At 40.1% G+C, this 17320-nt stretch overlaps 1 protein-coding gene across 4 annotated transcripts in view; it reads right to left on the bottom strand.

Annotated features, from left to right (window-relative positions):
- LOC149320071 (metabotropic glutamate receptor 5) overlaps nucleotides 1–17320 on the bottom strand; it is a 324541-nt gene that overhangs the window by 80878 nt on the left and 226343 nt on the right. For all 4 annotated transcript variants that reach the window (XM_089512865.1, XM_089512869.1, XM_089512868.1 and 1 more), the window contains exon 4: nucleotides 4863–5098. In XM_089512865.1, coding sequence (XP_089368991.1) covers nucleotides 4863–5098 — 236 coding nt within the window. The remainder of the gene's footprint in view (nucleotides 1–4862; nucleotides 5099–17320) is intronic.

The following is a 17320-nucleotide window of genomic DNA, read 5'->3' as shown; positions in this document are numbered from 1 at the left end:
ATCTACAGGCAAAAACTTATTGGCAGTTCCACCAACTCATATGGCTTTATCAGGGCGGCAAGCCTTACAGGATCTGACTCTGTGGAACAGTCTTTCTTTGCACCTCCATCTGGAGGAGCATCTTACCCACTTTTGTAAAGGACTGAAGGCCTTCCTCTTCTATTTGCCATATTAAGCTGCTGAGCGTGCCTAAGGTGGGCAAGATGGGCAGTGCCCAATAAGGATTTTGTTTTAAGCAAGATGACAAAACTGAGGTTGTCGTTCTTCAGACACACCATGAGACAGCATGACTCACTGGAAAAAACAATAATGCTAGAAAAGGTGGAAGGAAGTAGAAAAAAGAAGAAGGCTGCATGCTAGATGGATGGACTCTGTTGAGGAGGTCACAAGTATGAGTCTGCAGGAACTAAGCTGAGCAGAGGGGGAAAGGGGTCTTGGAGATGTCTCATCCACAGGGTTGCCATGAGTCGAAAATGACTCAAGGACAGTTAACAACAAGAATTTTTTTTTTAGCATTTTAGTATATTATAGTGTTATCTTTTATTGTTTTGTTCTTGAATATATATGTCTAATATTCCACCCTCTAGTGAAAAGGGCATTATAAACAAACATTGTTATAAGTGAAATTCTCACCCATCCTTATCTTAAAGGGAATGGGGCAAGTTAGCCCATGTCCAGCTCATGTCACTATGAGACTTATTATTATGTGCCTTCAAGCTGACTCCAGTTTATGGTGGCCCTATCTTAAGTTGTTCTTGCCAAGTTTTATGCAGAAGAGGTATGCCATTGCCTTCCGCTTAAGATGACAGAGTGTGAATTAACCAAGGCCACCCAGTGGGTTTCCATGGCTGAGCAGGGATTTAAATCCTGGTCTTTCACAGTCCAGCACTCAGACCACTATATCATCCACTCATACATTTATGCCATCACACATAGAATCACAGAATCATAAAATCATGGAATCATAGAGTTGGAAGAGACTGCAAGGGCCATCCAGTCCAACCCCCTGCCATGCAGGAAGTCTCAATCAAAGCATCCCTGACAGATGGCCATCCAGCCTCTGTTTAAAGACCTCTAAGGAAGGAGACTCCACTACACTCCGAGGGAGTTTGTTCCACTGTCAAACAACCCTTACTGTCAGAAAGTTCCTCCTAATGTTGAGGTGGAATCTCTTTTGCTGTAGCTTGCATCTATTGTTCTGGGTCCTGTTCCCTGGAGTAACAGAAAACAAGCTAACTCCCTTCTCAATATGACATCCCTTCAAATATTTAAACAGGGCTATCATATTAATTCTTAACCTTCTCTTCTCTAGGCTAAAGATCCCCAACTCCCTAAGTCGTTCCTCATAGGGCATGGTTTCCAGACCCTTCACCATTTTAGTTGCCCTCCTTTGGACATGCTCCAGTTTCACAACATCCTTTCTTTGTTAATCTCCTATATTTTAATCAGTATGAAAGATGGTATTTAATCATATTTTCTCACAAAATAGGTTTATCTAAATGTATTTTATCTCCAAATACACATATCAAGATGCATTTTATCCTAAGAGTCTTAGAATCAGAGAATCTTCAAGTTGGAAGGAATCACAAGGGCCATCTAATCCAACCCCCTGCCATGAGGAAATACACAAGTAAAGCACTCTTTTTAAAAAATATTTTTTATTGACTTTCACATACATGGATTAAAACAAACCACAGCTCAAACATATTACAATCACGCTGACGTCTTCTATAGAATACACACATACACACAAACACACTTTTATCTATATATCGATCTACATTACACACACACACACCTATATATGTACAGTATATACCATACAACTTCTTCAATAATTGTTTTCCATACACTCCTTAATTACCTTATCTAAATATCATTGCATAATCTCTTATTCTAGATAGATTTTTCTATTGATTTTCCTAGAATTGTGTTGACTTAATACTAAGATAGACTGTCCATCTCTGATATATCCATCAGTTTTAGGATCCATTTGTCTATATTCAGGATTCATTGATCTTTACGATGAAAGCACTCCTGAAAAATGCCCATCAACCTCTGTTCAAAGACCTCCAAAGACAGATAGGCCACTCCACCCCCAAGGTATTTTATTCCATTGTTGAATAGCTTGTTCCAATTCACAACGTGCTACACCTTTTTGAGAAGAAAGCTTAGTCTCAAAAGTAATGGATGTGCAAAATCTCTGTATCGAAAAGTGTGCCAACATGCATATTTTACAATACGATCCTATTTCATAGTACATGTAAGATGCATAATTTATGTAAAATCTGTAGAAAAAATGCATAATTTACATTAAATACGCATATGAACATAAGAAGAGCCCTCCTAGGTCAGACCAACGGCACAGCAGTCTGTTCACACTGTGGCTGACAAGTTGCCTATGGGAAACACACAGACAAGATCTCAGTGAGACACTGCCTTCCATACCAAATTCCCAAGCAGCTGACACAGAGTGCTATATAACAATCCTGAATAATAGAATCCTAGAGTTGGAAGACACCTCAAGGGTCATCCAATCCAACCCCCTGACTTACCGGAATATACAATCAAAGCACTCTCAATAGATAGCCAACCAGCCTCTGATAAAAACCTCCAAAGAAGGAGACTCCACAACAGCCCAATGCAGTGTATTGCATTGTTGAATAGCTCTTACCATCAAGATGTTCTTCCTAATGTTTAGACTGCATCTCTTTTCCTGCCATTTGAATCCATTGCTCCATATCCTACTCTCTGCAGCAGCAGAAAACAACCAGCTGCCATTGATGGTCCTAGATTCCATTCATCTATTACATTTCCTTTGAAAGCATCCATAACTATATCATAGCAGCCATAACCACATCTTGTGGCTGTGAATTCCATGGTTTGTACACTATACAAATATAAAGCATGTGCAGTTTTTTTATGCAGAATCTTCTCCCTGATTCATATGGTGAATGAAATGAACAAGACTTGTGAATGAAGAATCTTGTCACAAACGCAGAAGAACAATAATAAATGAAACATGCTTATGTGGGGCTGTCATGTACCTAAACTGAACTGATTCCTTCTTTTCTAATGAGAATAAAATATGCCCAAAAGTACAATTTTGTATGCCTCTATTTAATTCAACATGGTTTATGAACTTGAATAAACTATGCTCCAGATCTTCCATGCAAGATCAAAATGAGGGCCACAAGAGTTGCAAGACTTTCCCAGAGAGACCTTCCCAGTTTTTTTCCCTCCAGACCTTCAAAAGGGAAATCAAGAACTTATTTTAAGCTTATCTGGGTTCAGCTTGGGATGAGGTATTTTGATGATGTGTTTCTACATCAGGGCCAGCTTTGGCCTCATCTGTATCCCTTTATTTTTATTTTTGGTGAAATCTTCAAAATATTGTTTGACATATAATTTTATTTTAATCTCAAATTCAGCTAAAAATACTGAAAAAAATCAAGAAATATAACAACACAAGCTCACTGAAGTTATAAAGAAATTCACAAATTACAGACCTCGGTATATCATGGGTAAATCTCTGGGACAATCTCACTATCTGATCAAGAATTTTGTTATCTAATGATGATAGAGTCGTCTAGATAACAGGTTGATATCTAGTATTTTTATATTGGCCTGACATTTTTGTTGATTTTGTTTTGTTGATTTTGTGTGTGTGTGTGTGTGTGTGTGTGTGTGTGTGTGTGTGTGTGATGTTATCATGACTTTTCTGAATGTCTCCAAGGGCAAAAAGTTGTATTGTAGTCAGAATGTGGAAATCTAAATTTTTAAAAAGCAATTTTGTAAGTAACTCACTGCAAAGTATTCCCTCTCTAGGCCAGTAACTCATTACTATTCATGCTGCAATCTTTCTTTAGCAAATTTTATTATTTTTGTCTTAATGTTTTTGTTCATTTTCTGATTTTTTTTTTAAAGGCATTAAAAATAACCCTTAAAAAAAAACAACCTCCAAATTATTCCAAGAAAGCAATTTTGGCTTATGAAAAACTACTAGAAAAACAACTATAGCAAAGATTATTAGTTATGTGAGGGAAAATAATGTCACCAGCCATTCTCCTGCTTCTTTTGGGGAGCCTCCCCCGCTTCTTTTGGGGAGGAAAGGAATGTTGTTCTATTACTCCAGAAAGAAACATTTAAGGTAGTATGGTTATTGTAATGCCTTATTTTCAAGCCTTAGTAATGATTGTAATACTCGTCACTGCCTTATTGTTATTATTTGCCAATATTCTACATTGCCTCCGTAGTTATGCATGCATAACTAACATCTGGCCTGAAACTCATCTAACTCACCTGAAGAACCAGCAGCTGTATCAGATGAAGGAAGTCTGTTCAATTGTCGAATAGGGTGCAAAGAGGATATTTTCAGTGCTCTGGTACCAGAGGCTGGAACAGGGAATTGCAATGGGGGTCCTGATTCTGATTGTCGCAAAAAATGTAATGGGTGGGAGAGGGCCAGAGACATTCTTCTTGTACTCCAATCCTCAACTGAACAGGCTTCCTTCACCAATGTGGATGCTGGCTGTTAAGATGGACAGTGGGGACAGTTATGTAGCCTTACTGAATACAGAGATGTTATAGATCTATAATTGTAGGTTACACATTTGTAACTGCAATACAGAATGCTAGCTGCTGCTGCCATCATCATCATCATCATCATCATCATGTTCAAATTGCATGCCACCCCTTGGTGGTCATTTCAATCTGTCCAGTATCCTTCTCACTGAAAATATTTAAATTTGCTGTATCTTCATCTCCTATTCACTCCTCCAATTCTCATAGTCCCAAAGCAATTAACTGTGTGAACATTATTGATTTTAAATAGATAAACACATGAAAATAAAGACGCTTACTGCTGCAGGTCTTATTGAATTTTGGATTCTCCTGTGGGGACCCCTTTAGCCGGCACTGAAATCGGTGTTGCCAAAATTCCTGAAACCATGGGTTTCGGTGATTGGTTTCTGGCTGAAGCTGCAGGTAATAATCATCAAACCATTTCACATCAGGAGACTGGAGCTTGATTGTTATTCCGCCAACAGCTTCACGCTGGTAGCCGTCTGTCACATCGTACCTGTCTGCCCAGCCATCACTGCGGAGATAAAATAAAAAGTGAAAATTCTCAGTGAGGATATGACCACTAAGACTCATTCAAAGGAGTTATTGCCAGGTGTCTTTGGAAAGAGCAAAGAGATTCTCACTGCAAGGACATTGTAGCTGGGCAAGGCATATAGTAGGAGCATTTAAATTCCTGTTGTACACTTTGAATTTATGTAGTCTACATACCTGTGGAACTATCAGGACTCCATGCAAAGAATCCTAGGATTTGCACTTTGGTGCTCACAAATCTATGCTAGGCAGCTCTTATGTCGTACTTCAGAAGAGTGGGCAAGAGAACTCTCCTAGGATCCGATAGAGTGGAGCCATGACAGTTGAAACGCTACCAAATTGCTATAACTTGCAGCATGCATATACTCTTACACATGTGGCAAGATCTGGTTTTTCTTGACTTTACTTGCTGAACAGAAACTATCAGGTCTTGATCAGAGTTTGGACTTTTTGGATTACAACACCCAGTGCACCCTAGTGGTGGTAGGATTCTGGGAGCTGCTCTCTTTTCCAGGCTGTGAGATAGGTCTTGACCCTCATCCTAGGCAGCATCTCCCTTTGTGAAATAGGGCTGATTGGTTAACCAAATGAGAACGACTGATGGGTCATGCTATGGAAGTGCTACACCAAGTCTGAGCATCAACACTAAGCTGGAGTCCCCTTGAGTCAGAGGGCCTTAAAATGGGACCCTCAAGAAGGTCATTTCTAGGGCCAAATTCCATGTTAAAGATGCATTCATTCAGGAAGGGGTTAGAACTTGTTAGGAGTAATCTGGCCAGAGAGATATATAGTTTAAGTCTGTGCCTGTGTCTCTGAGTGCATTCACACTATTTACCCAGTGTGCAAACCGGGTTATTTGTGTGGGGTTCACAGTATCCCTGACTGCACTTAGTTCAGTTTGTGGGGGGAGTTCGAAAAACAACAAAACATAACCCGGTGCATTTTGCACCAGGTCCCTTACCACATCTCCCCTCCCTCCCCCTGCACTACAATGATCTGTTTCTTCAGTAGTGAGAATGCACTGCATAATCGGTCCGGATCGCTCAGGATAATTTCTGGAAATGAAGGCACCTCCATTTGGAAATTATCTGGCACCAGTGGAAACACTGAATTGGGTTTAAATGTCATGGAGAGATCTGGCCATTTAAATTGTAGTGGGAATGACGACCCGATATTGCATCATAGAGGAGATCTGAATTGCCCTGCGACAAAAAGGTAAGTGTGAATGTGCCCCCTGTTAAGAACAATATGTCTTCCTAGAGCTCTCTAAAGTGCTGGAGTTCCAATATGTAACTACTGGGAAACTTCAGATGTCTTTATGCCCAATGAGTTCACAATCATGTTTAGGAAAAGACACTCCTAGGATTTGCAGTTTGTTGTGGCACCAGAGCTCTCTGGGAGAGAAGGCTAAATATCTCATGAAATCCCAAATCCCAAAATTGCATAGCATTGAGCCATGGCAGTTAAAGTGGTGTCAAACTGTATTATTTGCGCAATGAAGATGCAGCCCAGATTTTCTTGGGTGGCAACAGCCATCTTCAATTAAAATGCAGTGATCTGTTATTGCATATACAGAATTCACCTGTTTTCCCTGGAACTATTGTACAAGGAAGTTAATGATAAATCAACATAAAGGGGAGTGGTGGAATCCTTTCATTTGGTATGGGGCTGCACTTCCCTGGAAAGATCAGGCTTACAATTTGATCTGGCTTTGTCTCTTGAGGTATAGATACTCTCAGTGGCACTGAATGCTACCTCACCATAAAAATGACCATTCATGGACCAGAATACTCTAGCAATGTTCCGCTTAGTCTATAGTAGTGAGTTGTGCAGGGGATTCCCATGGAATATAGTATGGAAACTTTAATTATGGTTGCATGGATATTTTTTCTTGTCTGTTTTTGGTTTCATGAAACGATTGGCCATTTTGGGAGAATTTTTTGCGGGGAGGGGACACAAATAGACCCATAGTGCTGTTCTTTTATGGTGATTTGGGCCTTCTAGGAGGCGTGTGTGTGTGTGTGTGTGTGTGTGAGAGAGAGAGAGAGAGAGAGAGAGAGAGATGTCAACGTCTGTGTGTTTTTGAAGTCTGCAGCCTCTGTGGACTTTGGGGGAGAGTCTCCTGTATGGTTTGGGGATTTCTAGATAGAGATTGTGGGCCACCAGTAGCATGAAAAGTGCATTTTCCTCATCCTTACAGTATAGAAGGTCCATCCTTTTCCAATCTGAGCCATAAATCAATCATTTATTAATAGAAGGGCAACCTACAGTTTTTTTCCTGGTTTCATATTGTCTTTATTTCAAAAGTCTGTTTTTAGGTGTAGTAAGTGACAACGCACTTCTTACAAACTAGACTGTGAATCTTATAGTGATAGGAGAGAGCCAGTATGGTGCAGTGGTTTGAGCATTGGATTAAGACTCTGAGAGACCAGAGTTTGAATCCCTACTCAACCATGGAAACACCATCTCTAACTCCAGGGGAAGTCAATGGCAAACCTCTGATCAAATCTTGCAAAAAACAAAACAAAACAAAAACAAAAACACACCACACTGTGAAATGTTCACTCTAGGGTTACCATAAATTGGCCATGTCCCTTTGAAGGGACAAATAGTAGAAGTTTTTTTCTCTTATGCTTAATAAATACCAAATTACAAATATGTACCTTGTATTCTCTTATTATTTTGAAATAGCCAGTTATTATTCCAGAACATGAACACATGAAACTGAAAAACATTATCAGTAACCCCCTGGTATGTAAAGGGTTGAAACAATACTACCTTATGCAAAATGCATGTGAGAAACTGATGACTAGCATGACCATGAGGATGAGGATGACCATGAGGATGGAGCTGGTAAATGACGGTCATGATGGAGGTGAGTATTGATAGGTTTGATCCTGTTGCATCAACCATTTCCTCTGGATATCTCTGTAGTACAAAAGATAGCAGTCAACAGAACAACACCTTGTGACAGAAAGATGGTTATTAAGAGTGGCTTCAAACAATACTAAGAGTTGGATCATGGGATAGTATTTGCATGGGGTGCAGTCACCCTTCCTGTTATAGAGTATAAAATACCCACTGGAAAACTCTTGTGTATTTAGAGACACTCCCCAACGGAACTAGATGTGAATTCTGAGATAGCTCAAAAGCAGTGAGATTATTTGCCTGATTAACATCCTGACTCATTGACTGATAAATTGAAAGCTGGGTTTTTACTCCTTCTGGTGGCTAGCAATCATAGATCAAAACTGAACAAGATAGCATTATAAACAACCTTACACCAAAACCAGTCGCCATCAACAATAATGTACCAGCATTGGTATCAGTCACTAGGGTTGGTATCAGCCAGTGCAGTAATGCATGGTGTCATTCCCATGGACCTCCTCCTGTCTGAGATCATATAGAATCCTAAGTAATGTTACTAAGGCCCAGTACAGAATGCTGCAAAGCAGCAGTCTGGGGCCAATTTTAGGGCTCGGGATTGCAGAGTAACCGCATGGTCCCGAGCTCTAGTGAGTGGTGGTAGTGGTGGTGGTGGCATCATGGTGGTCTCCTGTCCACATGGGGGTCGCCATGATGACACAAGCATGGCACAGCGTTTGCACATTGCGACACCACACTTGCACCATCGATGCATAATAGTGTGCTAATGGCACATTCATGGTGCCTGCCGCAGAGACTAAAAAGAACCCGCTGTAAGCTGCGCCATTTGCTTGGTGCAGCTTGTCAGGAGTAAAAATGGGCAGCTTCAGGCCGCCCTTTCAGGGCGGTCTGTCGAGCCCATAAGTAATGCTTTCTTTTCTTTTTCGAATTTATATGTTTTAAAAAATATTTTCAAGCTGTGGATGGTTGAATCAGTAGATAAAGAATTTCTGGATACAGAGGGCCAACTGTACCAACCTTATGAAACTGTCTATCTTCCGAAGATATAGCTGTGTTAGTCTGTAGAATCAGTATGTAGTGAGAACTTTGTAGCACCTTTGAGACTAACTGAAAGAAAGAAGTTGGCAGCATGAACTTTTGTAGACTTCAGCTGAGGAAGTAGACTAAAGTTTACAAAAGCTCATGCTGCCACCTTTTTTATTTGAGTTAGTCTCAAAGGTGCTACAAGATCTCTCTACATACTGTATATCTTCCAGTGTGTCTGCTTATTTTCCAGTTATGCAAGGGGAGGGGGGGATGCATAGCAGTGGCCACTACAACTGCAGTGAATCAAATGGTGTATTGAAGGCACCAATAGTTATACACCATCCAAGAATGTGCAGCTGCATAGCTGGAATTCTGTTCATTAGTCCCAACTAGAGTAGATCCATTCAATCAGTTGCTGAATGGTGAGTCAATGTGTAAGTAAATCCAATATCTTCAATGACTCTACACTTGTGGAAACTATGAACTGAATACATTTCTTGCACAATAGCCAAAAAAGTACAACCATGCATGCAAGGAAAATAACATAGGTGAGATTCACCAACAGAATTCTGTCTGTCATGCCCCAGACTTTTCCATCTTCTGTAGAAACATGATATGACATCCAAAATCAACAAAACAACAAAATGCATGTTACAAAATGCATGTTACAAACTGGCTTCTTCATCAGGTAAATATGTTAAAAATCATACAGGAGAAAGAAAAATGTGATGTTACTCCAATCACAAGCCCAACTGTTGTTCTCAGTTAAGATGGTATAGAGGGATACCCATGTAAGCAGATGATACTCCTCCCATTTGGCCATGTGGTCTCCGGGAAACAAAGAGTCTTAAAGTCCAGGAAATAAAAATTAAACTCTATTAGTAACAGAAGAAGATGTTTCCTTTGAGATCCAGGCTGTCTCTGTCCTTTGCAAGGCTACCCAGTCCCTTCTTAGACAGAGAACACTGATTTTTTTCAAGAAGCCTCTATGCTGTTCTATTTGGAAAACCTTTAGGTGCTGTTTAGGTAAAATGTGCCAAATGCAGGCCCAATTTTAAGAGGTTTTACCTTTGTTGGAGGCAGTGAATCCACTCTGGATTTTAGCATGAACTTTAAAGGAGTTATACAAGATGCCCAAACCTATCCCCAATGTAGGTTTGCCACCTTTGATAGTGACTTTAAAGTTCAGACAAAAATCTGGAACATATCCACAGCCCTACTGACATCTGAGTCAGCAGCTGCCACAGTTTGATTCACATCCATAACAATCTCAACAGGGAAAACAATGCAATTATGCAACGTATATATTTATGTTATTTATTTTAATATTTGTATCTCGCTCTGTCTCTGAAGATCTCCGGACAGCCTTTAAAATCATTCCAAAACAATGAATAACAACAACAATTTAAAATATATAGTTGATCAGTTAAAACCCAGGCAATTTCAAACCAGTTAAAACACCACAGTACAAAAATATTGTATGTGAAACCACAACACACAATGTGCAACTACAACATACAAAACATAACGTGCAACTTGCAAACACAAGGCACAAACATGTAGTCTGCCCAACTCCACTTCTTCTGCTATAAGCAGAATACGTCCATTTCACAATAGTGATGTTTTGGCGCCACAAGCATAGCATAGCATACGCATAGCATAACTAACTTATGACACTACCAGAATTCCAGCCACTCTTTATTTCTTTGATGTTTGTGTGTGTGTGTGTGTGTGTGTTGAATGAAACCTTTTAAACAGAATCTAGAAGAGGTTTGTTACCCAATACATTTTTACATATCGTTTTATTTTTCAGACTCAGATCCCTGTGATAGTTCCTTGTTTAGCTTCTTTAACTGAAAAAATAAGTTTATGACTTTTTATTGAGCCTGACAGGAATTCTATAGGATAAGAGTCAACTTGGCAGAGTATCAGGCTAAATATTTTGAATCTGCTCAGCATTTTTAGGCAATTTCTATATTCAGTTCTCATGTCCTCTCCAAACAACTGGAAATGATTCCAGCCCTGGGGCTGATAAGTGGATTTCTAAGGAAAAGAGAGGGGTGGGGGAATCTGCCAAAGTTTGTTCTTGTTTACAAATTTAAGAGCATTAGCTCCTGCCTCCAGCTTTTATTGAATCTCACAAGTAAATTTTCAAAATAGTACATGGCATTTCTCATTGGGAATGGGAAAGGAACATAAATGCTTACCCCACCCTTCCCCCCTGCCCCACTTTTGCTTATTGATTTCTTGAGTGAACTTTGATGAAGAGCCTATTGAAATCAAAGTCAGGGAGGCCAAGATTAAAACCCTCCATTCTCTGCGGTGATCAATTTGCCAGGCACTTTAAAGAGAATGTTGCTCATATTTACTCAGATCTTGATGCCATAGATATTATATCTATGTCCAGTGTGTCATCTGGACAATCTGGGAATAATAAATAATAAATAAATAACTTTATTTATATACCGCCCTTTGAAACATCAGGGCGGTTAACAGCAATATTCAATACAATTTATAAAAACAATACCGTTAAAACAGTAATAAAAGAACTTGTGCCAGATCACAAACAACTGACAGAGGGGGGAAGAGGACTCTCAGGGCAAAGAATCAGGGGTAAGCCTGCTTGAAAAAGAATGTTTTTAGCCCCTTCTTAAATTGGGCCAGGGAGGTTGCTGAACGGAGCTCGATGGGCAGCAAGTTCCAGAGGGTGGGGGCCGAGATGGAAAAGGCACTTCTAGTGGTGTTAACCAATCTAGCCTCCGGAACTCTTAACAAGGGAAGGGCTGATTACAGTTGTTGGAGTCTGATAAAGTGAACAAGATGCTAGAATTGGTCTGCCCCAGCACATGTAGCCTTGACCTTTGCACATCTTGGCTCTTAAACTCTAGCAGACATGGATTTATTGGGGGGTGCAGGAAGAATCTCCCTGGACTCAAGAGATATGTGAGAATTATCTCTCTATTTTGGTTGTGTATCCCATATTTTGCATTGTGATTCTGCATCCTATACTTTTCATTGTAAATGCACATCCTGTGCTTTGCACTGCGATTATGCATCCTAAACTTTCATTGTGGCTGTGCATCCTATACTTTGCATTGTGGCTATGTATCCTATATTTTGTACTGCATTGTGCATTGTGAAATTGATGTGTTTTGTAATGTTGCTATACTCCATGGGGTTTGTGAAATGCTCAGATAGTATCTCTCCATGTGCAACCATTTACGCTATGCTGAGAGGATGTTGCATTGAGGAAAATATATTACCATTTTTGAAGACATGACTATTGAAGGATTATACTGTACAGATGGATTTTTCTGCAATTATGGAAAAGCAATAAATGAATGTTATAATTATTACCATCATGGATACTATTGCCACAGAAATCACACCTTTCTGGTATATACCCTCCATCACTGGTACTTAAACTTTGATCCTCCCAATGTCTTGGACTTCAGCTCCCAGAAGCCCACCAGCTTGGTCACTGGCCAGGGATTCTAGGAGCTGAAGTTCAAAATGTTTGGTTCCCCAAAGACTAAGGGTCTCTGCCGCCCCTGGAAGTGCTGGACTGGGGCCACTGTAACCGGATGGTCAACCTGTGGCCCCAATCTGGCATTTTTCTAGACCAAAGAGAAGTGGCAAAATGCTGCTCCTCTCATGCCTGGAAAAGGAGTGTCCATGCAGCTTTATGCCCCTGGACACCCTGACAGCCATGGATCGTTCCTGCAGCCGTGCAGTTGCTACAGGAACAATACGCTCTAAAGAGGAGCTGCAAAATGCAGCTCCTTCTTAAGACGTCATAAAGGCTGCGTCTTATGATGTCTCTTCCTGGTGCGGATGTGCATGCACTGCGTGGCAGCATCATCATGGTGGCACCCATGTGGATGGGACGCCGCCATGATGCCATCGCCCATATGGACCAGGGTTCTGCAGCATGCGGTTGCTGTGCACTCCGGAATCCTAGTATTGGTGGCGGCATGACGTTTCTTGTCTGTGTGTACCAGGCCTAAGACTAATTGGTCAAAAGGAAAGCAATATACAAGCAATATACAGTATATCAATAATTTACAACTGATTGGATAGGGCAAATGGATCTTGTCTGTGTGTGTGTGTTAAACTGTTGCATCTGTATATGAATGTCATTTAAAAAGCATACTAGGGGTGCATCTAAACTGTAGAAATAATACAGCTTGATACCACTTCAACAGTCATGGGTCCATCCTTTGAGGCACTAGCAGTCTTTGGCAGAGAAGGCTAAAGACCTTGTAAAACTATAACTCCCAGAATCCTATAGGCTGCAGCTATCTCACTTAAAACTGTGTAAAACTGCATTATTTCTACAGTTTAGGAATAACCCTATAGGTTATAGCCTCACAACAAGCCTGTGAAGTAGTGTGAGAATGGGTAGCTCAAAGTCAGCTGTGGGCTGTTATCCTAGATCATATTAATGTACTGTAAATCTACTTTCCTGAACAGTGATAATTGTGCTACACCATCTTTCTGCTAAATATCAACAATGCATAACGGATGGAGTATCTGCCCATGTCACTGCTAATTGCCCTGCTGTGTAATGAGGAACTCACAGTGCCTGCTTCTGCAATCCTAGTGAATCAAATGGTATCTCAAAGGCATTGACACATAGTTGCACACCGTCCACGAACACACAACTTCATGTGATGTGTTTACGCTTGTGGAACTCTGTTTATGCAACCATGGATTGAATATGTCCATTCCATAGTCAGAAAAGTACAACCACACGGATAAAGGAACTTACATAGAGGTATAACATCAAAATCATTCTAGACTTTGAGTTCATGGGATGAATGGGAATTTTGACTCAAATGTACTTAATTCAAGAACCATATTATAGCCACCATTGCACATTGGTCTACAACTGTTTTGCAAAGACAGTTTCTTGATTGCCCAAAGTGAGTATCTGAGCCATGTTTCTCTCTCTCTACATCACTGTCATAAAAGTTATCATACTCCATTTACAAGCGTGGTTGCTGATATATGCTTGCATTTACAGGATTCTGTCAAGTAACCATGACAACTAAGTGTACAGAAAATATCTCTAAAAATAAAATTATAAGGTTTCTTTATTATCACTATAAAAATTGGGTGGGGGTTAAGTTTGAATGCTTTTGTGCTGAATATTAAAATAAATATAACAACAGTCAGTCCATAGCTTTAGGTTCATTGTTTTACCACCCGCTCAGAAAAAGCACAGCAATTAGCATTACATAATAGTTTCAGCTTTGGAATAGTGCCATTTACTGAAGTGCATTTAATCACAGCTATAGTTGGTGTTACATACAGAGAGTTTAGATTATGGGCCTAAATGCCCATTACAAAAGCAAGTATAACCCAACCCAGATGGACGTTTAATTTTATGGTAGAAACTATGTAGGAGTGGGATGGATTTGGAACAGAGAAGCAGCAATGGGAGGCAGACTTGTTCTGTTATCCAGGCATTGCTTTGTCATTTAACATAGTAGCTGCCAATCCATGCTCCCAATTCTTGCAGGGTTCTAAATGTATATTTGAAAGGCCAATGTGTGTTTGTGATTAAAAAAAAAAAAATCTAACAGGGGCACATGCTCTATCATAGTGTGAAAGGAGTCAAGACCATGATAAAGCACTCCAATTGAAGTTCCCCTATGGAAGGGGCTGAATACTTTTGTATGACCCAAACTGTCTACACATTTAAATTTGCAGAAATGGTGTTGAATGTGGCTGTGTATTGCATGCACATGGATGAACATTGCACATGTACATTGGGTTGTGCTTGTAACCTGAGTTGCACAGTTGCTGTCTTGGTTTGGTTGCACAGTGCTGTCATTCAAATACACAGTTTAATAAATGTGTAATTCTCATGCAGATATTCATAGTCTGTCGTGGACTGCTGTCAAGGCAATTTTGACTTATGGTGACTATGAATGGGAGACCTCCAAGTCACCCAGTTATCAACAGCCCTGCACAGGTCTTCAGCACGTGTCTTTGGTCAACTCAGTATAATTTAGACTTCCATTTTAAGACTTGTTGGAAACTGCTCAATATCTTGGCTATATCCTTCAAAACTGAGAGCAAAATCTGGAATGGATTAGGGATATAACTCTTTACAAATTTATTTCTTGTAGGCAATAATGAATTATTTTACAATTTCGTTATCCTTGCTGAAAGTATGTGGATGAAACTATACAGATTTCAAAGACTACTTGGAGGTTGGGATTTATTCTGCTCAATATATATACAGTACAGTGGTCCCCCGGGTTACGAAATTAATTCGTTCCGCTGCCCTTTTCGTAACCCGGAAGACTTTCGCAAGCCGAATTGCCATAGGCGCTAATGGGGAAAAGCCGCGATTTGGTGTGAAATCGCGCCGAAAAGCACCAAAAGTTTTTTCGTAACCCGAAAAAACTTTCGTAACGCGGAACAGTTTTTTTAAATAATTTTTTTTCGTAACCCGGGAATTTCGTAAGGCGGCGCATTCGTATCCCGGGGTACCACTGTACATATATACACATACATGCGCACGCGCGCGCATACACACACACAGAAAATTGCATTTTCTGTTCAACTCTCCTGTTTTTAATACTGGTTTTCTGAATGGTTTTAATATTGCAAACAGTTTAATCCTGTTATAATGCTCTCTTTTTAATGTTTTTAATTGGATTGTTCTTTTAAATTGTGAGCTGCTTTGAGTCCCAATTTTGGGGGGAAGGTGGAGATAACAATAAAAATCCCTTTGACTCACAAGTTTTCTGAATGGAAAACAAGTTTCCTAAATAATATTTTCTGTTTCTGCAAGAAAACAACATTTCTTTTATTTTCTCCACATTTTCTGGAATTTTGTTGTGTGAAGAAAATACTGTTTTCTATGCATCAAACTTAGTTTTTTTGCACAGAAAATGTCATTTGTGTAATGTCAATGTGAAAATGCACAGTGTAACTCCTGAACTGTAACCAATCTTGCCTAAAATTATTCTTGTCATGGTTTCCCAACACTAAGAAACCAACTTTTTAAACCAGTTCCCAATTTTTAAATATTTTTTCTCTGTCCTAGAGTAGAATCACTGCCCTGCTGACCAGAGACTCACCACCACCACCCTTTGCAGGCAGCTGACTCTCATTTCCACAGTGGTGATGAAATATAGGTCTGGGACAGATGGACCCGAAGCGGTGTGCTGCCACCAATACTAGGGTTCTGGAGCGTACAACAACCGCATGCTCTGGAACCCTAGTCCATATGGGCAGCGGCATCATGGTGGCATCCCATCTACATGGGCGCCACCCTGATGACGTAAGGGACGTGCAGCATACAGATGTTGCTGCACATCGGCTATGTCACTGGTGCACCAATGGCGCACTCATGACATTAGCCAGGCAGCATAAGAAGAACCTGCTTTTCGCAGGTTCCTTTTACTCCGGAGGGATGCTGCACTGTTTGGCTGCTGTGGCATCCCTCCGGAGTTAAAACTGGTGCTTCCAGACCGTCGTTTCGCCATGGAGATGTCTCATCCATGGGGTTGCCATGAGTAGGGGTCTACTCAAGGCAGCTAACAACATCAACCGAACAAGTTGATTGGCTTTCCTCAGTTTGACCAAGGCAAACAGTCAGGAGTTGAACAGCTGGACTATTGCCATTGCTACTCACATCAGTTCTTGAAGCAGTCACCTCACACTACTCAGAGCTATAACTGAGCCTGCTGCCAAGAAGAAATTCTAAAGTATGATCTTGGAAGTTGCATAGGACTGGTCTACTGGCCTAAAAACTTTACTGCAATCCTTTAGTGCTTGTTTTTGCATTCCATGTTCCTCTTCTTAAATGGTTGCAATCCAGACATGCCATAATTCATTCTTATATCACAGAGTATACAATACCTTTTTTCCCATTTCCCCCTCAATATATACATTTCTGTACTTTTGATACTCTTTTTATTTTTGCACTGATTAAGTTTGTATCAGCTTGCTTTGATAGGATGGTTTTTTGCCTTATGTCTGTCAAAGAGTAGAGAGGAAAAATAGCTAACATTTAATTAGTTTTCTGTTGGCTCAAAGATTAACAGCAGCTGTCATGTTTGGAATGATTTTCCATTAGATAGTCCAACATAGTTCTTACAGATAAGCTTTGTGACTTCAGGCAATATATTCCTATATATTTACTGCAATAAAGAGATTCTAGGGACAATTCTGAATTAGAGCAGGATGAAGACCATGAAATAGAATGCCATTTAACCAAAACAAGGAAGCTATTTTTTAAATGTTATTTATGTTTTGGGCAGCTTCAGTGGCA

The sequence above is a fragment of the Sceloporus occidentalis genome, unplaced genomic scaffold (genome assembly GCF_023333645.1).
Source record: "Sceloporus occidentalis isolate IW3139 unplaced genomic scaffold, rSceOcc1.0.p SCAF_2, whole genome shotgun sequence".
NCBI lineage: Eukaryota > Metazoa > Chordata > Lepidosauria > Squamata > Phrynosomatidae > Sceloporus > Sceloporus occidentalis.
The sequence above is the reverse complement of the archived record's forward strand: the minus strand, read 5'-3'. Positions and strand labels throughout refer to the sequence as shown.